At 56.6% G+C, this 23822-nt stretch overlaps 8 protein-coding genes across 8 annotated transcripts; 5 read left to right on the forward strand and 3 right to left on the reverse strand.

The window, feature by feature from the left end:
* Positions 1–5815: 5815 nt before the first annotated feature.
* On the reverse strand, positions 5816–6337 carry B0H18DRAFT_1119541 (uncharacterized protein; the record flags this gene model as incomplete). The annotated part of the gene is made up of 1 exon (XM_048033952.1): positions 5816–6337. The coding sequence occupies one exon, from the start codon at positions 6335–6337 to the stop codon at positions 5816–5818; it is 522 nt and encodes a 173-aa protein (XP_047892853.1).
* Positions 6338–6677: 340 nt separating this feature from the next.
* On the forward strand, positions 6678–7091 carry B0H18DRAFT_1009789 (uncharacterized protein; the record flags this gene model as incomplete). Its single annotated transcript, XM_048028879.1, has 3 exons — positions 6678–6777; positions 6835–6983; positions 7069–7091. Coding segments are annotated over exons 1-2 (180 nt in total), but the record flags the coding sequence as incomplete, so codon positions are not given.
* A 598-nt stretch (positions 7092–7689) lies between these two features.
* B0H18DRAFT_1009790 (uncharacterized protein) lies at positions 7690–8313 on the reverse strand. Its single transcript, XM_048028880.1, has one exon. The coding sequence runs from the start codon at positions 8064–8066 to the stop codon at positions 7911–7913; it is 156 nt and encodes a 51-aa protein (XP_047892855.1). The 5' UTR covers positions 8067–8313; the 3' UTR covers positions 7690–7910.
* A 4122-nt stretch (positions 8314–12435) lies between these two features.
* Positions 12436–13498, forward strand: B0H18DRAFT_387783 (uncharacterized protein). Its single transcript, XM_048037872.1, has 2 exons — positions 12436–12692; positions 12748–13498. Exons 1-2 carry the CDS (start codon positions 12546–12548, stop codon positions 13321–13323), a joined length of 723 nt encoding a protein of 240 aa, XP_047892856.1. The 5' UTR covers positions 12436–12545; the 3' UTR covers positions 13324–13498.
* Position 13499: 1 nt separating this feature from the next.
* On the forward strand, positions 13500–15645 carry B0H18DRAFT_387793 (P-loop containing nucleoside triphosphate hydrolase protein). Its single transcript, XM_048037873.1, has 2 exons — positions 13500–13823; positions 13892–15645. The coding sequence occupies exon 2, from the start codon at positions 13967–13969 to the stop codon at positions 15524–15526; it is 1560 nt and encodes a 519-aa protein (XP_047892857.1). The 5' UTR covers positions 13500–13823; positions 13892–13966; the 3' UTR covers positions 15527–15645.
* A 724-nt stretch (positions 15646–16369) lies between these two features.
* B0H18DRAFT_1171363 (galactose mutarotase-like protein) lies at positions 16370–18272 on the forward strand (the record flags this gene model as incomplete). The annotated part of the gene is made up of 11 exons (XM_048035894.1): positions 16370–16561; positions 16612–16658; positions 16703–16766; positions 16824–16890; positions 16941–17018; positions 17068–17111; positions 17166–17227; positions 17281–17349; positions 17406–17593; positions 17650–17854; positions 17908–18272. The coding sequence occupies 11 exons, from the start codon at positions 16370–16372 to the stop codon at positions 18032–18034; spliced, it is 1143 nt and encodes a 380-aa protein (XP_047892858.1). The 3' UTR covers positions 18035–18272.
* Positions 18273–18297: 25 nt separating this feature from the next.
* On the reverse strand, positions 18298–21729 carry B0H18DRAFT_877492 (MCM2/3/5 family-domain-containing protein; the record flags this gene model as incomplete). Its single annotated transcript, XM_048040561.1, has 8 exons — positions 18298–18879; positions 18931–19206; positions 19260–19353; positions 19405–19520; positions 19580–20424; positions 20477–21165; positions 21485–21617; positions 21669–21729. 8 exons carry the CDS (start codon positions 21727–21729, stop codon positions 18298–18300), a joined length of 2796 nt encoding a protein of 931 aa, XP_047892859.1.
* Positions 21730–22127: 398 nt separating this feature from the next.
* On the forward strand, positions 22128–23746 carry B0H18DRAFT_1009809 (uncharacterized protein). Its single transcript, XM_048028881.1, has 4 exons — positions 22128–22174; positions 22243–23084; positions 23133–23453; positions 23507–23746. The coding sequence occupies exons 2-4, from the start codon at positions 22301–22303 to the stop codon at positions 23536–23538; spliced, it is 1137 nt and encodes a 378-aa protein (XP_047892860.1). The 5' UTR covers positions 22128–22174; positions 22243–22300; the 3' UTR covers positions 23539–23746.
* The last annotated feature ends 76 nt before the right edge of the window (positions 23747–23822 follow it).

Here is a 23822-nt window from a genome sequence, read left to right on the forward strand (position 1 = left end):
CAGTCGACCAGCGCCGCACGCACGGTACCCTCGTGGGTTGCTCGAAAGCCTGCTCGAGCGCGTCAACACTGACCGTGGTTCCGACACCGGCCCGTCTGTTCGTAGGGGTAGGGGTGGTGGTCATGGGTGTGGAGGTCGAGGCCATAGATACGAGAGTTGCCGAGGTCGTCACTAGTTAGTTTGACGTAGCCATGTACTTGCCCGGAGTCCTACCAATGTAGCGACGCTTCTAAACCGCTTGCCTCTGCCACTAAGGGTTCCGAACATTGACGCTTGAGCTTCGAACATTGGACGGTTCCCTCGAACGGACGGACAGTGCGTCGACCATTACGACTTAGTATACTGTCGTACCGACCGTAAATCGCGTTTTCGGTGGGTAGGTGAGCTAAGGGCTCATCATCTCCCCCTTACTGAGATCCAGACCGTCCTCGGTCGGCTCGAACACGCCGGCGCTTGATTTGCGTCCGCGATCATCGAGATACTTCCGCGCCAGGTCGTCCGAAGGTCTTGTCCAATGGCGAGCACTGAGAAGCGATTAGCGAACGGCAGGACGCGCTTCGATCACGTTGATCCGAAGAATTAATCCCATTGGACGGGAGGTGAGCGCTTCTTTCCCGTTTCGGACTGATTCTGATGGGATGATCCCCGTTGTTTCAGCGCCTCGAATGCGGTAGGTGGACCCACAAAGCTCGAGCGCACATATAGCGGGGGGGATCCCCGCCGAACTTCGCTTAATCCCCCGCTTCGCTCTCCCGTCTCCGTCTCTGTTCGCTCGCCCCATGTCCGCTTCGTCCGCTCCCGTGCCCGCTCCCGCCTTCTCCAAGTCCCCCGAACCTGCCGGCGCCTCTGCGTCGGACGACGAATACACGGTGGACGCGAAGACCGGTTTCCCCGTCCCCACGACCCGAAGAGCCCCATGGCTCCGCTCGCCAACTGGGTCGTGGGGCATCTCGTGCCCGAAAATCCGGATGCCATCGAGGAATGGTTCGAGGGCGCGTATGCGGCGGTGGTAAGTTCTCGACTCGGTTCATCTCGTTCGGGTTGACTTAGCATTCTCGAAGAATCGCTTTACCCGCGTGACGAAAGGCGCGTTCCTTTCGCAGCGGTACGCGACGGCTCTGGGCCGTCTCCTCGTCCTCGCAACGGACGTAAATCCGGACGCCGCGCGCCAATGCGCCGACAACATGGAGTGGCCGTTACTCGAGGCCGCCATCAAGCACGCCGCGCTCGAACGCGAGAAGCGCGCGCTCTGGGAGGCCGAGCAAACCCGCCTTCGTCTCGAGACCGAGGAGCGCGAACGTCGGGAGGCCGAGGCCCAGAAAGCCCGCGAGGCCCAGGAGGCCGAAGAACACGCTCGTCGCGAGGCCGCCGAGGCCGAAGAGCTCGAACGCCGCGAGGCCGCCGAGCTTGAGGAGGCCGCCGAGGCCCACAAACGCGAGGCTGCTCGTCAGCTTCGCGAGGAGAAGACTCTGCCGCGACGTGGTCGGTCCGGTGCTCGGGGCAAGGGTAAGTCCGCGCACAGTCCCCCACCGCCTCGGATGCCTCGACCGTTCGCGCCGAGTCGCCCGAGGTCGAAATCGTCGCCGAGCCCAAGGGCTCGAAGAAAACAAGAAGCGCAAGGCCCCGGCTGACGGCTCGGCGCCTGACGTCACGGACCCGCCGTCCGCAAGCTCGTCGCTCGCGCGACCACTGTCCGCGACAGGACATGGCGGTGAGTCTCCCCACTTTCTTCGTCGTACCCTACTAACTTTTCGTGCTTAGTGCGATCGCTGCGCCGCGGGCTACGCGACTCCGAAGGATTGCATCTTCGAGGCCGATGCGGTCGCGTGCAATCAATGCCTCCACGACCAGCAGGGGTGCTACTGGGGTGCCGCTACGTTGGCCGGCACGCGCAAGTCTCGCCGCGCTGGTAAGTTTGCTTGGCATCTTCGAAGATCGAAGGACGTTCGTAGCTGACTCCTTTATTCGTAGGCAAGGGCGGCGACGCCGAGGAGCCTGCAGCTCCCGTGCCTCCGGCTCCTGTCACGGTCCCGGCCTTGGGCTCTGCGGCCTTCATGACGTCGCGCATGCCCCTCCATCCTCGTGCCGCCGCGGCCTTGCACGCCGCGCAGACGCAGGCTCCGCCGATCGACATCTCGGCGATCCTGCAGGCGCAGTGCGCTCCGGTCCGTTCGCTCGCCGAGGCCCGTGCAGCCTTGACGGCGACCACCGAGCGCGTCGGCAACGTCGAGGCTTCGCTAAACCTGATGGGCCTCGAACTTGCGGTGCTCGAGGGCCTTCAGGAGTACTACAGCCGTCGCGTCGACGAGCTGTACGTCGAGTCCACTGAGGCCGCGCGTGGCGCATTCGATCCGCCCGCAGCTGGTCCGTCGGCGGGGCCTTCGAAGGGAAAAGGGTCGAAGTAGGTAGTCGTTCGTAGTGTCCTCCGGTCGTGTTCGTAGGTCCGTAGATGCGTTCGGGGTTCGTAGTTATGTGTATCCATCTCGCGCTGTGTAACGTCTCTCCTCCTTGTCTTGTATAATAAATTGCTCGCGTCTATCCGTTGTTTGGAGGATCGAAGAATGTAGATGAATAAGAATGAGGGTGTCTTAAAGCCTGAACTTGTATGGGGTATACTGTGCGAGTCTCTTGACAGACTCATTCTTCGTCTTCTGAACTCGACGATTCATCGTCTAGTTCGTCGGGTAAATCAGGCGCGTCTGGTTCGTCATCGCCTAGTGTGTCTGACTGTTCCATTTCATGCAAGCGTTCGAAGGGTACGTCCAGATGTTCGAGCGAAATTGTGATCGATCTTCGAGCAAGGTAGGGAATGACTCGAAACGCGGCGATAGGTCTGTCGAGAACCGTGCCATCTAGTTCAGCAATGATGTAGGCACCTCCTCGGTTTCGAGATACGACAACCATAGGCCCTTGGTATCGTGGACGCATCTTACGGTTCAAGGCCTTCTCTATCGCTGTGTTTCGTACGAGGACTAAGTCCCCTCGTTGGAAGTCGAAGTCTTCGATCGTGTACTGATGCTCTCGTTCGAAGCGTCGCGCAGCCTCACGTCTCGCTTCGTAGACCTTCGAGTAGATCTTCGAAAGGTCCTCCGACCGTTTCTGAAGTGCTATGGCTCGTCGCGCAATCAAGTCGGTAGTGTCGAGTGCTGTCTCGGGCGGTGGGACAAGGTACGTTGCTTCGATAACGTCGAGAGGCAGTATCGGGTGCGTGCCTGTAGCTGCAAAGTGCGGCGAACAGCCCATTCTTCGACGAGTCGTTACGCGTTCGGACCACAGTACTGAGTGGAAGACCTGTGACCAGCGCGACTGATCTCCGTCTGCTGCCTTAAACAACGCTTGTCTCATGTCGAAGTGCGAACGTTCGACGATACCGTTCGCTCGCGAGTTGTAACCACTGATCCTGATATGGTTGATGTGATACTTCTTCGAGAGGTACTCGAGCGCCTTGACCCAGGGTCCGCCGTTGTCGGAGACTAGTTCGACAAGCGTACCCCAGCGACAGACAATGTCTTGATATAGCCACTCGCCAAGGGTCTGAGCTGTCTCTCTTCGAAGCATTCGGGCTTCGGGATACGTGATCGAAGAACAGCGCGCTTGCGCTATGAGCTTATAGCCTCCCGAAACAGGCATGAACATCGTGTCGCAGAACGCCTTCATGAATAGTCCGGCTGGCATCGCGACCGTCGGTGGGATGAGGATCTGTCGTAACTGACGCTTCTGACATAGGTCGCAGTTCGAACATACCAGCCTACGTCGGACTTGTGATCGGGCCACCAGAAGCGTTCGGAGACTGCTACGATTGTTGCGTGGATTCCGCGGTGTCCGATCCTATCGTGGCTCTCGCGTAATGTTCGAAGCCTTCGCTCGTGTGGTAGGACAACCTTATGCGCGCCTTGACCATTTCGTCTCCAGAGTCGATCCCCGGTGACGAAGAACTGCGTCGCGTACTTGTAGAATGCTTCGAACGCTCGTTGCGAAAGTCCGTCTGGCTTCGAAAGCGTCATCAGGAAATGCTTAACTTGCTCGACACGTGCGTCTAGCTTTCGAGCTTTGTCCGACGTGGTACTATCGCGTAGTCGTCGTCATCCTCCCCCTTACTGAAATCTTGGCCGTCCTCGGTCAACACGAGCACCGCAACGTTCGAAGGGTGGGAGAGGGTGGGATAAGGCTGTATCATGTGCACGAACGAGTACATGTTGTCGATCCAGTCTTCGAACGCGTCGTCTTCGTCGATTGGGTCGTCGCCTGGTTGCGTCGTTCTTCGGGACAGTCCATCCGGTCCGTGCGAGGTCCCGGGCACATGCACGAGAGTGAAGTGAAACGTGAGAATTGAGACAATCCAGCGATTAATGCTCGCGCTCGGTGCGATGTCAGGATTAGCGAGCATGCCCTTGATGTAGCGAGCGTCGACTTCCACGATTAGGTTTCGAATCCCGATGACATACATTCGAAGCGCTCGAAGAGCGCGGAACAGTCCATAGATTTCAAGCTTTGGTTGCGAGAATCGACGTTCACGGTCGTTGAGCGTGATTGACCCGAATCGGCTGTAGTACCTGCGCTTGGCGTCCTCCTCGTCGCACTGGCATAGGAGGAATCCGACTGCAATGAAGGACGTGTCGACGGCCAGAATAACGGGTGCCGTCGAGTCGTAGTTGATCGAACGAAGTGCTGGGCTTTCGAGCAAGGCCTGCTTCAAGTCGTCCTGAGCCTGCTGTTGTGCGGGCCCCATTCGAAGGGCATATCCTTCCTTGTTAGCGGACCGAGCGTCGGCCCGGTGCGCGAAGTTCTTGATAAATATCCTGCACACTCCGATCGTGCCGAGAAACGCTCGAACATCGGACAAGGTCTGACAGGCGCCCCAGTTTCGGATGGTCGCAACTCGAGATTCGTCAGGTAGGCGTCCCTGAGGCGTGCAGCGGTGGCCAATGACCATGATTTCTCGAGCTATCAGCACACTCTTAACTCCCGAAAACGTTCCACCAGCGTAGCACATTCGAGTGACGATCCGATTAAGGTTCTGGAAATGTTCCCAGACGAACCTTCGAATACCAGGATTCTGCGGGATGACTTCGCCACCATAGTCGCTAGCCGGACCTTTGAGCGGAACGTCGTCGATGTAGGGTACAGTGTGTTCGGGAGTTTCGGGCTGAAGTATATAGGTTACGTCGTCGTGGAAGATGGGTACTGCATTTGTCCACCCCATAGGAAGCGTAGTAAGTCGCATGGCTCCATACGGTGTCTGGAACGTAGTGAGATCTCTCGAACTTTCGGCGATATAGCGTTCGTCGTAGCCGACATAGAGGTCTAGCATCCCTCCGCACGTTCGTCCTCCGAACTGTTCGGCGAGATGTTCGGGAGTCGGCGGGACACCACATCAGGAAAATCCAGATTCCGCAATTTGGAATAAATTGTGTCAAATCGTTGCTAACATGTCTAATGAGTACTCACCGAACTCTGCGAGCTAAGTCTGTGATAATGACATCTACTAGATACAGTATTAGTACATGTATGATCCTATTAGATGCAGCAACAAGGTTGTTCCCTAATTGTTGCTAAAGTGGTGCATCATACAACACACACAATGTCTTGTTACAAATAGTTCAACAATAATTCAATTGCTGTGTGGTATGACCGAATACAAATGCTATATGCTACACTTAGCAACGCAACAGTCGATGGTCGTCGACAAGGCCATCTTCAATATAAGACGACAACTCCTATGTGTTAGCTATTCTACGACTGAATATCCCCATAGCATCTCACACACAAGCCATTACTCGCGACAGTAACCATACAGATCATGCACGAGCGCGGGTCATGCAAACCATGGTCCATGAGTAAAGTTAATGAGCGCCGGGTTATGTACTATGAGGGACGCAAAGATGAGTATGCGGGCGCGCGGGCGGTAGCGGATATGTGGGCGCGTGGTCAGGTCAATACGCGGGCAGGTAGGGTAGGCAAGCATGTAGGCGGGCATGCCAATACGTGGGTAGGTGGACAGGCCAGTGCATGAGTAGGCCGGAGATTGGACGGGCAAGCCAGGGAGTAAGTGGAGTGATACTGCGATGAGTGAGTGGGCAATGAGCAAGTTGTGGATGAGTAGATGCGTAGACAGACGCACGACTGGACAGGCAGCAGGCGGGCGGGCGAGTGACTGGCGCATCGTGGCTGCTGGCGGGCAGGGCGCGGGGACGTGAGACTGCGACGGGACGACGAACAGAGTGAGAAGAGACGCCAGGTAGAAGCCAGGACTCGGGAGCGAGTTGACGGTCGGAGACGGCGTGAGGGCGGTAGGAAAAGTGTCGAGGACGGAGGGCGGCGAGCGGTCGCCATCCATTTTCGGGATGGCGAGACGGACCAGATTAGGCAGTGTTGTATCGGGGATGACAGGAGGCGCGCGCGGACGAGCAGATTTAGACGCGACGGGTGTGGCGGGGACGTGACGGGGAGGGAGACGATGGTTGTGCAGACAGTAGAACTATGATCGGGAAGTCAATAAGTGCCGGGTGGTCGAACGAAGAGGCAGGCGGGAGGGAAAACAATGCTGCAGGCAAGAAGACGTCCATATGAGTGAGGAAGGGGCAGGCGAGTAGGTAGATAGGCAGAGCGAGCAAGTGGGTAAATGCCGGCGAACGAGTGAGCAGACGCCTGGTGAGTGAGCAGACCATCAAAGGGCTGCGGATAACCAGACGAGCGGGCACACTGGCCAGCGGCGAGTAGGCGCGTCGAATTGACTGTTCGTCGATATGCCGGGTCGCACGGGCAGTACTGTGACAAGTAGGGCGGGGAGTATTAGAGTCAGGGGTCAGCAAGGGCGTACCTCTGACTTACAAGCTGTTGTGCGCACCCTTGCCACGGTCATCCCTCTCCTCGTCCTCGTCATTCGATCTGCCACCCCTCCTCGTCCTTCGTCTTGCCGTCCCTTCCATCCCTCGCTTGTCAGGTTAGATGCGCATCGCGCAGGCCCGAGTTTGCCTGGCCGAGTGCAGAGACAGGCAACTTGAAAAGACGCAGTCGAGCTCGCAGTAGGCCTGGCCGGCGTCTGCGGTCCCCTGAGACAAACTGAGCCTTGACGTGCGGTCGGGCAGGCGTCGTTGTGGGTGGTAGTGGTTAGCGAAAGACGAGTCTCGGAGTCACACATCCGGCGCTAGTGCGAGCCACGTATGCGCGGGAAACTCCGGAACGGGCGCTTGGGACTTGGAGCTCACGCGCGACGAGGTTTGCGCCCATCCTCTCATCCTATAACGCCCTTCTTATCGTTCAAATCCTGAAAATTCAACAAGCCCGAGACGACACGCGCGAGCGCAATGATTGCAGACAAAGGAATCGAAGGACGAGGGGTGAAGGTGAGTCTTCAGCGCACTCACTGATATGATTCTCGTTCCCAGCTCTTCACTGCGCCGTGAATAGGTGCATCAATGAGCAACGAGCTCATGGTGCCTGCGCATCCCACATATTCGTGCTTCCCGCCCTCTCGCACATCCGCTTGCCCTCTCGCACATCCGCTTGCCCACTCCCGCCCGCCCGTTCATGACCTGCCCTAACTAGCGTGTTTGCTGGCCTGCCCTCGCTGGCTGTCCTTCATGCTCATCCTCCCTTCCGCTTTCGCCCGTTTGCTCGTTTCTGCCTGCTTGCCGTTGCCCTCACGCGCCTGCTCACTCGTCCACTCGGTTGCCCGCTCTCATCCGCTCAGGCTCGCCTTCTCGCTAACTCGCTCGTCCACTCTCTCTTGCCCGTCCACCGCCGTCCTTGTCGTCTACCCACCGGCATACGCCCCTGCTTGCTCGCTCATCTGCCAGCTTGCCAGTTCGCCCGCACTCGTTGCCCTCCTCGCCTCACCTACTACCCGCCCTTCTTCGTCATCTTGCTATCTCACACATCCACCTGTTCTTAACTGCTTGTCATCGCCCTTATACTAGGTAGACTGTAGCACACCGTCCATCTCGTGCCCGCGTCCTCGACTTCTCGCGCCCAACCTCGCTCGGTTCAGAGCCTGCCTCTTGCCTGCACACTCGCTCACGGCTTCTCGACTGCCCGCCTGTTCTTGTCCACCCACCCGTCCTCATGCACTGTTTCTTAGCCGAATGGAAGCTGCTCCGGGAAGTGCTCCGGAAGGATGTGGCCTGCACCGTGTTCGACGATACCGCACACCGCGGGCCTGGGCGCAGCGACGACCGGACGACCGGACGACCGGCGTGGATGAGCGGAGTGCGGGGACGGGTGGCTGGCTGGCGGGGACGGGCGAGAGCGAGGCGAGGGCGAGGGCGCGACGAGGGCGAGGGCGTGACGAGGGCGAGGGTGAGGGTCTGCAGGTGGGTACAGGCATACGCGCGCGGGCTCACTAACGGCAGGCGCAGGACGCGTCGACGTGCCGCGCGACGCGTACGACGACCGCGAGCACGCAGGGCCAATGCCCTGCGTGTAGGCGCGGCCGACGAACAATCGGCGGGCGGACCAGCGTGAGCGCACAGGCAGGCGAGCGGGTCAGCGGGCGGGCAAGTGGGATGGCGTGCGCGCGGACGAGCGACCGAACGGACGGGCGGGAAAGCGAACGAGTAGACGGCCAGGAAGGCGGACTGGAGAGCTCGCGGGCGGATGGGACGTTGGGCAGGGAAGTGGGCAAGCGGGAACAGAGGAGGGCGGGTGCCCTGCGCAGTCACTGCCGATGAACGCGTACACAGGCGGGCGGTCACACAACCAGGCAACGACGCTCACGGCAACCGCGCGCAGGACACCACTAACGAACGTACCCGCAGGCGAGTCAGCACCACACGCACATCGACCACGAGCGCGCTGGGCATTCGTCCAGCGCGCAGGCATGGCCGATGAACGGCGAGCGAAGGGTGGGTGCAGACACACCAACGAGCATACGGAAGGGCTCGCGGGCTGCGCGTACAGATGGTACGCAGGGCGGGAAGACGGGAAGATGTATGGGCGAAAGGCTCGCTGGGACGCGCGAGGCGATGGTGGGTACGCACGAGCGAGGAAGATGGTGGGGAACACGGCGAGGACTCATGACAATGGGTGCCGCCCGCTTGCCCGTGCAATCACTCGCTCGCCCACCCGCCCGCCTGCGCGAGCCTCTCCGCCATTCTGCCCACTCCCCCACTCCCTCACCTATCTGTTCGCCCATCCGCGCATGGACCTGCAGACCAGCGAACCCGCACATGACCCGTATCCGCTGCACGGGTATGGTACCCGGGCGGGTACGGGTACGGGTACAGGTAAGCCCCCCAGCAATTCACAGCTTGCGATGGGTCTGTACCCGGGGCGGGTACGGGTAGACTACTACCACTGGCAGCGCTGGCGGCGGGAGCTACACATACGTACACTTTTAATACCGAACTTTCAGTACTTTAGCACCCAATTGACTAGTATGATCCTAAACCTTATGGTGCGACGTCACTACAGCCACTGCTCCACGGTTTGAGTATGAAATAGCATGCAATTTTGTGAGATAACATGGCCTCACCGAGACCATATCTTCCATGAAGTAGTGATAATTCGTTCTCCCTGAGTGTCATTTAGATCTAATTAGAAAGGGGGTAAAGCAAAATGATCTAATCTCTAATGTGGCTAATTAGGTGACATTTTGCACGATTATGCCTCATTTTGCATCATGTGTCCTCATTTGTGAATCTGGATTTTCCTGATGAACAGCGCGATCTGTGATGCGTGTTTTGACCTGCTTGGTGATTTGCCCGGCCGACTGGACTATGTCATGGCACTGCTGCAGCCTGAGCTCGCCATGCACGTGTTCTATGACTCATGGTGCATGGTAATCGCCTACGCTGTTTGTTATAGGAATACGGTAGCTGACCTGAGACGTGTACTTGTCCGAGTCTTTGCCACGAGCGACTGGTTATTCACTTCCTGTCTGGAGATCCGAATTCCAGTCGTGCACACTTGTAGAAGTTCGTCTCCAGACTCCCACTTATGTTCACTTCCGTCTCATATTCCATGTAATCGGCTCATCCTCCGCATCAGGACATCATGGTGCTCTGAGACGAATTGAGCCACGAATCTGCGACAAATGTTTGCGCTGTGGCTAATTCTCTCGTGATCAATTATATGCACATAAAGCATTGATTCTCGCATATCCTTCCGTTTCTTGTGGGCGCACATCATGATTACCAATCACGGAATGCGGAATTCATCTGAAATTCCAGTATTTGCTGCTCATGATGGGTTGTCCACCCTTGCGGATTGTGCCGAGTGACTGACCACCACTGTGTTGTACTTGTTGAGGTCAGATTGATGGATTTAGCAGCTTTCGGAGCGGCATGCTGAGAATGGGTATGCAGGAAAATATGGTACTCAGGCTTAGTAGTGATGTCGAGTTCGTTTGTTGGGATAGCTGCTGCGAGTCGATCAAGCTATAATAGATTCTTTCTACCTATTGTGCTACGCGCGCACTCACGCGGTCACATGAACACGATATGTCGATTGGCATTCTTGGGAAGCATTCTTGGTTGTGTACATGCCACGTTACATGGCATGCCAGTGCGATGGAACCACACAACAAGAACAAGCCGCGTGGTCCGATTACCCCTGAGCAGAGCGCAGGAAGTCGCACCTAGAATCAACCATGTGGTAATACTATAGTGTCCTTGAAGTCGAACCGCGCCGCGCCACTGGCAACTGACGACAGCAACGACTTCTCTGACACCTACCTTCGCAAGTTAGCAGTGCCGCAGCCTGAGTCGCGAATGAGGCACAATCTCGTGGCTATGTAGAAACCAAAGCTTCATGAGTGAGAAGAGTAGGAAACGAAGATAAACTTCACCTCCATGGTGTAACGGCATGCCTGCCACTGCTTACGTCAGCACGTATAAGTACATGCACCAGCCTGTACTTGGCCTGTACCGTAGCTTTTTGCCTTTCCAACACCAGTATTTGGGTCTGAACCATCCCGTTTACTGTACATATACCTGCTACTGCTGCTACTCCAGCTCGACACCCTGATCCTCCTCTTACTGTACATACCCAAGCTCTCGCCCCGTTAAGTCACGATCCCATACGACTTGCCAGTAAGTATTTTGCCGCGAAAACGTCACTCATAGAATCCCTTTATTATCCGCGAGGCCGAGCCCTTTGTGGACAAAACCCTAGCACTACTTATGATTAGGTATGACAGTGATCTGTCGGAGTCAGGCTGAGCATAGGCTCGTCGCCTTACTCTGAAATCTTACTTTCGCGCGACTTAGAACTTAGTGTGATTGGCGCCCGTTCGACGCGCCGATGCGGTGCTTGCCAAATCGGGGTGAACATCGCACCTGCCAGGGCTACTGCTCCAGACGTTTTCCCCTCAATGTTTCTTCGTTGATTTCATACGCCTCTATTACCTCTATTATATGTGTCACATCATCTGTTCTCTTCGATATCATGAGAACCACGGGCTCATGACTATGGCTCTCATCGGAGATTCTACTCAAGCATCCCGGGCTACACATCTCGTCGATGATGGGAGCCATGATATGCTGCAAGGATTTCACAGATTCGCTTCTATAGAATTATCAGTGGGCTTCTGGATTCGTGCTATCCATGCCGTGCAATGAACAGCAGCGCGCGTAGAAGCGTGCAGACGGAGTTGCCACAATTGGCTAATGATTCCGCATTAGGCAATTGACCGGCAGCCCCCGAAGCGAAATCAGGTGCTTCAGGATGAGCAGACAACGGATCTGTGCCTTACTGCAATCTACATACAGTGTCAACAAGGCTCACAATATACATGATTGTAGAGACCAATTGTACGAAACGGAGCGAATCTATGTCCGAGGTGTACAGGTCACGTGTCAACTAAGTAGCAAGTCTTACGCGATAACTAAGTCGTAAGTGTAAGTATTTTTCCGCGATAACGACCGTCAGGATTCATAAGAAAACTCGTCCCTTTCCTGCTCGTTCCGCGCGACCGCAGCCAGGGCCGGGCGGCCCTGCCAGTGCCCGAGCTGACCCTGACCATCATTTGCACTCCGAGTCATCAGATGCCACACTCGTTTCACAAGTATGCAACAACTCCGGGGTACGGAAAGCATAATAAGTAGAGCGCCGATCAAAATCTGTGATTCTGCTCCAAGCATCCGTCAACACGAGAAATCGCTCAGAGCGGCGATGTGGAGCCCATTGGATCTTACTTAGGCTACAGGTAACGAACGTTCAAACACGTATACGATACGTACTAAATTGCCACTGGGCAGCGCATCCGAATGAGTCGTTCAGCTCTTACACTGCCAATTGCTCATGAATTGAGATGTATCGAAACGCACTAGTCTCTCTTACTAGTATAGGCAGACCCTAGAGAAATCGACGGACGTCCTGACATCGATTGAGGACTCGAAGGTGCCAGTGAGGACATGGATATATAGTACGTATGATCATACTAACGATGATGATGAACTCCGAGTCAGCATTTGATCCTAATTAGTATACTCACGTCCGGGCTTATTGTTCAAAATTTCACCTCGCGATGCTTCTTTGTGAAGCACACACGGCACGTGCAGTGGCATCCTATTGTCAGAAAATCTATATAAACGGTACAGCGGTCCATGGTCATGCAATATCCATCCACCAGGACAAACCCACCTTCATCCCCTGCGGCTTGCAGAAGCGCACTAGCAGACTTCCCGAGACACAGAATCGATATGCAGTCTACCGACAGCGCTACGAGCGATAGTATTGCTGCTACTAGTAGCGTACGTCGCACGCCGTCCACTGTCTCGGCCTGTAACTGAATGAATTTCTGTCTAGGATACACGTATCATTCCACGGACATCCGCCCCCATCGCTGTCCCAGCCTGTATTCCACACTTCTTGTACCACGGCCAGTATGTCAGCACACAGTACTACGGCTTCGGCATCGGGAGCGCCGATGAATGGGCCCGACTAAGCCGCGTGCTCGGGTTGCCGGAGGAGTTCGGACCGGAGATCGCGGCCCGAATAACTGAAAGGATCAAGCAGCTTGTGGGCTTCGAACCCAGATTCGCATGCGGTCTCTTCATGAAAGACGCACCTGAACCACTGCGCAAGGCTGCAGAGGTATACGCTGCCGAAGAATTTGATTGGGAGCGGTCGCGACTGGAACCTGACAGCCCCGAGTATCTCAAGGTGAAGCTCAAACCCACGCTTGTGGTGCAGGTTCTGGTGCTGTGCAGAGCCAAGAATGAGAAAGTGGACGAGAAACGGAAGTTGCCTACGGAGGGGCAGCTCGATCGAATGAAGCGTTGGTTGGCGGAGGCTGACATCTATGATGAGCCGTGTTGGTGGGGCAGTTCCAGGCCTTCCAAGCCTCCCACCGAAGTAGACTCCGACTCGGAGTCGGACTAGGTCGATCTAGTATACTTAGGACATATGTTGGGGTCGTTAAGTACGGCTTGTAACGTGGTATCATTACTCACGACGTGGATAGTCGCAGCGTTCCCGGTCAATGGTTCAAGTTGATAGTGCCGAGCGCGAGATTGGCGCACATGTTCCTGAATAAGCGCCAAAGGGACGCAAGTTAGGAAACTCACGCAGCCCAACTCTTTCGAACACTCGAGCTTGTATTCTGGGCCTCTTCATCGCTTCCTTGGCCTCTGCGAGTCGACGACGACATATTCACTCTTTTACAGTTGCAGCATTCGCTACTGGTCGTGATTAGGCATATGCCCTTCGTGCAAGTGCTGCGGCCGTTCAGTCGCTGCACTTGTCGGCAAAGCGCTTTCTCTTTCCAGCGGACAAGTCGGTCGCTGTCAACCACGACAAAAGACACCGAGGCAGCGGAAGCGGAGAATGACTTGGATGCACTGCGGCGGAAGCGAAGGACAGAGTGGAAGAGACGGCAGAATGTAAGTGTGCCAGAAAGGCTCGTGGAACCCATACTTCTTGCATTCACTGCTGGTATATATATCTGAAGGCTTGACCGCAGGGGCAAACATTTCTCGACCACATAGTCGTCCGTGTCCGTGGAGGTGCGTGCCGCCGACGGGTCATGCAGTACCTGCTCACTTCTACGGTGCTCAGGAAAGGGTGGCGACGGGTGCGTCGCGTTCAATCGCGAGAAGTTCAAGCCCTACGGACCGCCGTCTGGCGGGAATGGCGGGCGCGGCGGAGATGTCTACATCATGGCGACACCGCATCTCACTACCCTATCGTCCGTGTCGTCTCGAATACGAGGGCAGGCAGGAGGCACTGGGCAAGGTACTTGGCAGAACGGGAGAACGCACCGCCAACCATCATCAGGGTTCCAGTCGGTACCATTGTGCGTGAACTCTCGCGCGACGACCCACGACGAGCCAGAGACGAGTACGAGGCCGAGGAGGAAGCGCTGCAAGGGCTCGATCCAGAGGAACGCAAGAAGCAACTGCGCGCACGGAGATGGGCGCACTACCCGACGTACGAGGACGAGAACATGGAGCGCAGCTTCTTCAAGGAAGCTGAGCGTGCGCTGTATCGCGAAGAGCGCGAGCGGAGGCACTTGCGGCGACAGAAGGCCATGAGCCCTATCTACCTCGACCTCGAGAAGTCGGGTGAGCCGGAAGACAATGACGTGGATCTGAACGCCCCGCTGGGCCACCGAAGACCGGACACCATGGGCCATCTCATCGCGGCGGGCGGGCACGGCGGAGTGGGCAACCCGCACTACCTGTCGACGGAGAACCGCTCGCCGAAGTTTGCCACCCGCGGGTTGGATGGCGAGCGTATCTCCCTGTCGCTTGAGCTCAAGCTCCTGGCGGACATCGGCCTCGTTGGCATGCCGAACGCCGGGAAGAGCACCCTTTTGCGGGCGCTGACCGGCGGACGCGCCAAGACGGAGGTGGCGGGGTATGCGTTCACGACTCTCAACCCTGTCGTAGCTGTCATACGCGTTGCAGACGACGGTAGCTTCCAGGGCTCGGACGGCACTGTCTACGACGAGACTTGGGTAGAGGCTCAGCACGAAAAAGAACTTATGGAAAGCGGCGCGCTTGCTGACGCACTCACGCGGAACCAGGCGCGGGCAGCCGAGGAAGATGACCCGCTCGAGTCGTTCCGCTTCACAGTCGCGGACAACCCGGGGCTCATCGCGGAGGCGTCGTCGAACGTCGGCCTCGGCCACTCCTTCCTCCGGGCAATCGAGCGCTCGCACGCGCTGGTATATATCGTGGATCTCTCGTCGCCTGCGCCGTGGGACGAGCTGCGGGTGCTCCGGGACGAAATCGAGAAATACAAGCCCGGATTGAGCCCGAAGGCACGCATGGTGCTCGCGAACAAGGCCGACCTACTTGGAGGCCCGGGCGAGGATGGTCAGGAGGACCCGCACGCTGTGCTGGAGGCCCGCGAGAAGTTGAAGAAGCTAGAAGAGTTTGCGGAGAGGGAGATGAAAGTGCAGGCTCAGGACCCGGCGGGAAACGTGGTTGGCGAGAGGGCTCCGGACGTCATTCCAATCTCGGCGAAGCATAGTCTGAACTTACGCAAAGTCGTGGGGCTGATGCGCAGGTACGTGGAGGAGGCAAGGCGAGAAGAGGACCCGTCGCAGAAGTCGGTGGTCCTGAAGGATGTGTCGAGGTAACGATAGGGGGCGGCAGACTTTGTTACCTATCTACCTATCCTCGCTTTCGAGCCAGTGACTAAAAAGCGCCATGAGGGTTAGACTGCGAGGATCGTTTCTGACATTCAGGTCAGTACCAGAGGGTTCAGTTAGTACCTTGCGATTTGTACGGTGCCATTGCTTGCTCACTACTCACACGAACGAACGAAGCACCCTTACGAATATATGGAAAGACTGGTGAGTACATATGCTTGCACCGACTACTCGAATAGCCTGTATTGATGAAGCCTACTGGCCAGAAAGCATCAGGTGCAGCTACCTCACGTCTGTTAACGCTGCAGAGAACTTGCATCGAAACTGAGAGCCAGTCTCTTTAGTGCGCGGGGCAACATATCTTGTCACTGTGCATCACTTCAAGTTGCGAAGTGGGATGTCGCCCCCAGGTCGCCCCGACCTGACATGACGCCTGTACCAGTGTGGTGTGCCACACGAACAAGTCAGCTGGTCGGCTCTCCATCAATTTCAGTAACACAGTTGACCCTTCCAGCCGTCGGACAGGGCAGCCAAAAGGTTGTTGAGCGCCCCGTGACTGATGTGGCAAGGGCGGGCCGTCTGATCGCGGCGGCGAAATGCCTTCTCGACCTCCGCATCAGCGAGCCATGCGGGGAGTGTGCACAGCGCCCTCCCTTGTGATCGTGGTCGCCCATGCGATGACGACAGGGCTTATGACTTCTCCCCATTATTAAAGGCGATGTGTTCACCGTGGCATGCGACGACAGCCCCAGTGTCCCCGTTGTCCCAACATGCGTGTCGCCAGTTTTCTTGCCGGCCTCGTTGCTCTTGCTTGTCATTCAACAATGAGCCATGCCTGGTTGTACCATCGTTAAACCCCTCGACACTATTTGGATCAGTGCCCCTGACAAGGTACGTTCATTTGCGGTCGCGGTCAACGGACTGTGCTTAGGTTTTCAGTCGATCAATGCATCCTACTTGCCCCTCGGTGCTACTCAAACGAGTGTATGGGTGGAAGACAAGTACGGAGTACCACGGGACTTGGTGCTAGGCGAGTGCTTTAGCCCAGATTCTGCAGTCACGCCGCTCATCAGTCCATAGGTTACGACAATACGTCGACCTATTTGGACCCACCTTCGCGGTATATAGTCATTGACCTGCGCTCCAAAAGGATATGAAGTTCAGTTTACCTCCCAGGTACTTTGGTCCTATTGTGGGCCGTTACGCAAACCGAATCAAGAATGGGACGGTGAGCCTCTCTCGACATATGCGGCATCTCACTGCTTAGTACCTTGGTGCTATTTAGTTTGAACTTGACAACGTGACGTATTCCATTGACAAGAACGAACACGATGGTCTTAATACATTGCATGGTGCGTTGGTGCGGAGTCTATCGTTGAACATCCCTGAGAAGGTAATATAGGTGGATCGGTTGGATGGGACTTCCGGCCGTGGTCTGTCGTCGACTGGAGTGAATCCAGCGTTACCTTCTACCTACAAGGTGGGCGCGGCATCTTTGGCGTCACTCCGTTGCTCATCATGATGTGAAGATGTTGGGGGAAGCATGGAATTTCCTGCTACGGTAGAAGCATACGTGTGTGGCTTTCTGGCTGTTCCGAAGTCGTGTATACTTATCCTCTATCCATAGGTCACCTACACGCTGTATAACGACGCAGTCTTGACAATTGAGATCAATGCTACTGCTGATAAGTGAGACACGATTACGCTTCCTCTTGGTCACATATTTATTGACCTCACTCCAGCGAGACACCCATCATGCTCTCGTCTCATGATTGGTGGAATCTGGATGGTTATTATGCATATGATGGCCAGTAAGTTCGCCTATTGCTCCCTGAAGGCCTGCTTCTCATACGTCATATCACCGAAGAAACTCGTCCATCCTGAATCACACAGTCTACACCCCGGATGTAACAAGCTACGTGGCTACAGACGGCATTCTGATTCCCACCGGAGAGCTGCCAGGCGTCGAGGGCACGCCGCTCGACTTCCGGACCGCTCGCACCATCGGGAGCGAACTCGACGAGACTGTCGATATCTGCGGCACAGGCTGCACAGGTGCGTCTACTTTGGATACAGTCGGCGTGACGCTGAGCCCAGTAACAATGTATCAGGTTATGACACCTGCTTCGTGCGCGACCACAATGGTACCGAGAGCACGCTGGCACTCGAGCTGTACAGTCCTGCATCTGGGATCAAGCTCAGTGTGAGCTCAGCACAGCACGCCATCCAGTTGTTCACCTGCGACGCCTTTGACGGCTCGATTCCCGCCAAAGCATCGCAGGGCGGGCTTGACGGTGTCGTTTACAGCCAGTATAGGTACGATGCAGTATCGCATAACGTGTGTACTGAGCGCTAATGTATATCACCAGCTGCACCGTGATTGAGATGGAGGACGTGGTCGACGCGCTCAACAATCCAGAGTGGGGCATTGACGCTATTTACGGACCTGACCGACCTTATGCATGGTCAGCAACATACAACTTCACCATTGTCTGAGAATGTACCGTATTGTGGTCGACACGACGCGTGCTACGCTGCAGTATACCCATTCGGAAGGCCTCGTGTCACAGCGATCTCTTGTGGCGACCCTATCCAAGTTGCTGATGCATTTCCGCCTCAGGCGGTAGAGAGCGAACATAAGTATATTATGTCAGGAAAACAATCACAACAATGGCAACAACGATAACGCTACAGCAAAAAGGTGCCATACTATAAGTACAATCGTACAACCGCAGATACACTGCCACTGGAGACAACACTCATGCGCCATCTACGCGGCGGATCGTTCTCCTTTCCCGATCGCCCACCACCTTGACCATACCCTCCTGCTCGAGTTCCTTGATGACCTCCTGGAACTCCGACGTGCTGATCCGGACAGAGCTCTGGCTCTCCAGCTGCTGGAGGGCCTCGGCCCACTTGACGCCGCGCGAGCTGCCAGCATTGCCATCGAGCATGGCCAAGACGGCTTTGCGCATGTCACCGCGCATCTTCCTCTGCTGCCGGCCAATACCAGTGTCGAGCAGGCCCATGTCGATTTCGCCCGTCGTCGGGTCCCTCGCGCTGGTATTGATGGCCTCGCGCATGAGGCGATACGCCTCCTTGACGTCGTCGAGCTCGACGAACGGCGAGAACCGCATCCGCGCGTGGGCCTCCGAGAGGCGGATCATGCTCTCTAGCTGCCTCGTCGTCGCAGTTATGCGTTTCTCGTTGGACCGTGGGTCGTCGCCTGCCTTGCGGAGCGTAACGTAGCAGCGGACGAGTTCTTCCCCAGCATCCTCAGTGATAGCTGGGTTGATACGGGAACGTGCATAGGTAACGTATGCCGCCAGTTGATCGAGAGGCTGTAGCAGACGATCAGAGTTTGTCGGATGAAATCAGAACACTATGCATACCAATATGTCTTGCCCTGCTGTCTGTGGAACATCTTCGAGGTACAAGCTGACCAGATGCTGCGCTAGCTTCCTATCGAGAGCCTCATCGACTTGGTCTAAGACGAGATAGAGGAGGTCGAAACGCGAGATGAGCGTCGGTGGCAGGTCGATGTTTTGAGTGATCGTAGCGTTTCTGTTATACTTCGAGCCCACAGGGTTGGCCGCAGCCAAGATGGAGGTACGCGCATTGAGAGTGGTGATGATGCCCGCCTTCGCTATTGAGACCGTTTGTTGTTCCTGCACGTAGTTGAGTTCGGCAACGAGCTATGATGACTGCGTGCGAGACTTACCATCACTTCGTGAAGCACACTACGAGTAGCGTCCGACATCTTGTCGAACTCGTCGATGCAGCAAACGCCGCCGTCACTCAAGACGAGAGCTCCACTGAATTCGCGGTCTCAGTATGTTTGCCATTTGACGATCAACTGATCTTACCTCTCGAGCACCAGCTGCTTTGAATCCGGATCACGGGTTACGTAGGCGGTGAGACCCACAGCAGAGGATCCTTTTCCAGAGGTGAACACCCCTCGAGGTGCGATCTTGTGCACATACTGTGGTACAACGTACGCGTTAGACCAAGAACGCGCTACGACGGCTGTCCTTTACTCACCTGCAGGATTTGCGACTTACTGACACCAGGGTCACCAACCAGCAAAACGTTGATATCACCCCGGTACCGCGGCCCTCCTCCACCGCCGCCTCTGGCGATGCTCTTGTTCGTGCCTCCGAACAGCTGCAGCAGGATGCCTTTTTTGACGTCATCCAAAGCCCAGATTGACGGGGCGAGCGAGCGTGCGAGGTACTCATAGATATCAGGCCGCTGGCTGAGCTCCCGCAGCTTCGCCTCCATCTCCTCGCGCCTCGTCGCACGCCGGTCCCTCTCGCCAGTCACAACATCTTCGTCGTCTTCGTTCGCGCCACCGCCAACGCCGCTCATACCGCCGACGCCCGGGATCCTATCGCCGCCCCCAGGCCGCGTGCTTCGGTCGAAGCCCAGTCTGTCGCCACTGCTGAGGCGCACATGGACGACGTCCAAGAACGTCTTGAACAGACTCTTCAGCGTGCGCTGGCGCGGGTTGACGCGGACGGGGATGCTACGGAAGATGCCCGTGACAGCGAGCCGGTCGCCGGGCTTCGAGACGTCCACGAGCTCGTCGTACACGCTCAGCGACACCGTGTGCGGCGTCTGGCCGTCGGGCACGGCGTCGGGAGTCTCCTGCAGGCGGATGACCTGCCTGTCCGCGAACTCGCATCGGTTGTGCACGAGCGACATGCTCCCCAGGGACGCGCACACCTCGCGCGGGCACACCGCCGGCTCGTCGATCTTCCCCCGGTCGATCTCGACCTGCACCGTGTGGTTGCACTTGAGGCACCGGAAGAACGCGACCTTCATGTCCGGGATCACGGGCGTCGCGCGGATGACCAGGCCCTTGATGCACACGAGCTTGTCCGTGTCTGCGAGCGTGGTCAGTGAGCTGGGCACGAAAGCGGCGCGCGTGCAACTCACCTGTCGGATTCAGGTCGCGCATGTTGATGGCCAGCATGCCAAAGGGCCGGATTTTGTACACCTTGCTCATGATGTCCGCGACCTCTTCTTCGCCTTCCGGACCCACCATGCCGGCCATGCCAGCCTGCTGGTCTTGGTCCGCGACCTCCAGCATGAGGTCCTTGAGCACCTGGTCCATCGCCGGTATCACTTCCTGCGGGTATTTCACGAGCTGGCTGAACAGCTTCCGGCTCGGCGGGTAGGACGACAGGTTGAGCATGTCCAGGTTCAGGTTCGTCTCGCCTGTCTGGCGCATCCGCCGCAGGTACGTCACGTACAGCGTGTGCTCGCCCTCTTCGGGCGTGGCCAGTACGCGGGTGGGCAGCCCGCGCTCGCGGTCATAGGCGACGCGGTACTTGACCTTGAAGCTGAGCAGGAAGTCACGGAATGTTTGCATCGTCACATTGATGTTCACCGTCGTGCCCCAGATCGCGCGAATCTCGTCTGGCTCATCGGAGGGGACCGAGGCTGCCGTCAGATTCGCCGCGGACGAGGCGGGGAGGGACATGTGGGTGCCATCGGAGTTGAGGTCACTGTCGAGGTTGCGTGGGGCGCGCGCGCGACGGGAGGCAGCTGGCACTGGTGTCACGCTCAGAGAAGAGTGGATGTCGCCTCGACGGTTCTTTGGCGTGCCTGCCGGAGTAGGACTCCTGTTCAAAACAGGTCAGCAAGGTTTCAAATCAGAGTATATCCTTGCTATCTCCACGTTCCAGCTGTTGTAGAAACGTAGACCGCTCGCGGGCGGGAATTTGTGTAGCGGGGTTTTGGCTGGCGAGTTGGCCGATGGCTGGTGAAGTCACACACTCGCCACAGCCCACCGTTGCCGCTCAGAGATGTGTTCTCTGGCTCGACTTTGACACCAGTCTCGCCCACGGCGACCGTCGGCCCAAGCCCCAGCTCCACACCCCCAGTGCAGGCCAGCTTATCCTTTCTACAACAGCTGTCATTCATAAGGGTCGGTTCACTCACATAGGGAAATCCAGTGGCTCCGAATCTGCCGCCGACCCCGGTGGGTCAGAACTCATAGCAAAGAGAGGACGACGCGATGGCGTCTTTTGCTTGCTTGGGGAACTCGGGAATGCCATAGGAGACGAGCTCGAGGCTTGAGACGCGTCAGGACGCGTGCGCGTTGTGTGTCATAGTTCGAGCTTACCAGCAAATAGCGGGGTCTTCCGCCGCGGGGTGTTCATGCCTAGTGCTCTGCGTGCCACCATGGACGCTCTGCTTCCTGGGGTCGCAATGTTCTGCTGGCGCGCAGGCGTGCCAGAAGCTGAAGGAGTAGATGCGAGGAACAGCGGTTCGGCAGCAGGCGCGTCCGAGGCGGGCTGTTCAACCTGGGCACCGTCCTGCATGTCGACATCGTCCTCAGTCCAAAAGTCCTGAGGAGGAGACATCGGTGCTTGGGGAGGGGATGACATGTTAGCAAATGGGAGTATTCACAATGATGCGGATGAGGAGGGAAGGGAGAAGGAAAAGGAGGAGGTCCTGGAGGAAAGGTCGTGACAAGCGAGTCGCGACGCGACGTGACGCTCATTTACACGACTTGTCACACATCACGTGCCTCTCAGAGGTGGGGAGCTGCCAGTGCGGTCAAGCTTGGGTCAAGCTGTCGTGCACAATATATGTCCGCGGCGTGCGATACGTGTCTTCCAATTCGACGTAAGTGAATTTCTCGGTAGTGCGCTACTCATTGAAGCTGATGTCTTTTGCATCGGTTATGAACACAGATTGTCGCATCGCGCCTCCCAAGCCTGCTAGAGTGTGGACCTTCCGGACCACTAGCAAATGACTGCGATTTTCCCTACTGAGGTCTTCGAACGCATCATCGACTATGTATGGCCCGACCAGACTCGGAGGACACTCATGGCTTGCATGTTCGTCTGCCGTGCATGGTTCCCTCGAGCTCGAGTGAACCTCATATACGAGATCATCTTGCGGCATCCCCGACAACTGCGCCTCTTCGCTCAACTAGTGGGCAAGCGACCAGCTCTCCGTCCCCTCATTCACATCCTTCACATATGGCCATCACGCGCAGACGACTGCAAGGTTATGGGGACCTTCCCGCTGATGCTCGCTCATCACCTTCCGAACTTACGGAGCTTGAGCATGCGCGGCCTCACGACGGTCCGCCCTATTGCTCGTTACCCGCAGAGTCACCATCTTACCTTTCCGATACTCCGCGAGTTTTCCTTCCTGACGATCTTGATGATCGGGCCCGTACATTTTACGTCCATGACGACGTTTGCTCGACTAGTCGGGTCCTTCACCTCTTTGACAATTCTAGTCTGTCAGGGCATTACCTGGGGGAACGCAGAGAGGAGCCCGTCTGCGTACAAGCCTATTGCTCGCCTCAAGCTGCGCAGCATCTCCATAGGATACATGAAGTGGACGGAGCAGCTCGCAGACATGCTACTCGCTATCATCGATCCCACTTCATTACACACCTTGAATCTTCGCCCCAACTATCAATGGTATGTCGAGCACGCGGAGGGACTGCTCGAAGCTATTGGCCCGTCGCTGCAACATCTCGTCATTGGCGAGGGTGCAACGGTGGAAGCAAAATATTCTGGTCAGTGTAATTTCACCACTACATAGCGTCGTACTTAACCCAGCCCAGGTTCCTATCTCGCCTACAATACCAGCATCACCAAGCTCTGGATGACGAGCCATCCGAATTATGAGTCGGAGGTCGCCACTTGCAATCTGCTCTCCCGGGTTCACGCACCCTCTCTGCAAGAGCTCATCTTATCCCTGTCAAGCGTTCCATACAGCCTCAGCGACCAATTCCTCTCTCGTCCGGGATTAAACCCACGAGAGATAGTATTCGAAAATATGGCTCGGTTCCCCCGAGCGTATCGGGAAGCCTCGCGTTTGAGCAGCGAGGTGCGAGACCGATTACCACAGACATACTCGCGAGGTGTCGTACGGTTCGAAAATGGTGAGTGTGAGTTGCACTGTATCGTTGCTCATCCAGTGAAGAACACTTTACAGCGCCAAATAGGAGCTGGTGGGAGGTTGCGTGACTTGCTGGCGAGGTCGATACGCTCATGTTGCTTACCGGCCAACCCGTCCACAGTCGTGTTCTTAGTCGTGTTCCCAGTTTATTGGCAATGTTCCCCGCTCCTGCTTGCTCCCCGGCTTGTATTCACACGGCATAACTTGCGCCAACTTCGCGCTCGCATCTGCTGGTCTTACTTATGTAGAGGCAGGATCTATCACACAACCATTGACCATTGACCGGGAACGCCGTGACTATCCACATCGTGAGTAATGATACCACGGTACAAGCAGTACTTAACGACCCCAA

The sequence above is a fragment of the Fomitopsis serialis genome, assembly GCF_022376445.1.
Source record: "Fomitopsis serialis strain Sig1Antser10 chromosome Unknown B0H18scaffold_37, whole genome shotgun sequence".
In the NCBI taxonomy this organism is placed as follows: domain Eukaryota; kingdom Fungi; phylum Basidiomycota; class Agaricomycetes; order Polyporales; family Fomitopsidaceae; genus Fomitopsis; species Fomitopsis serialis.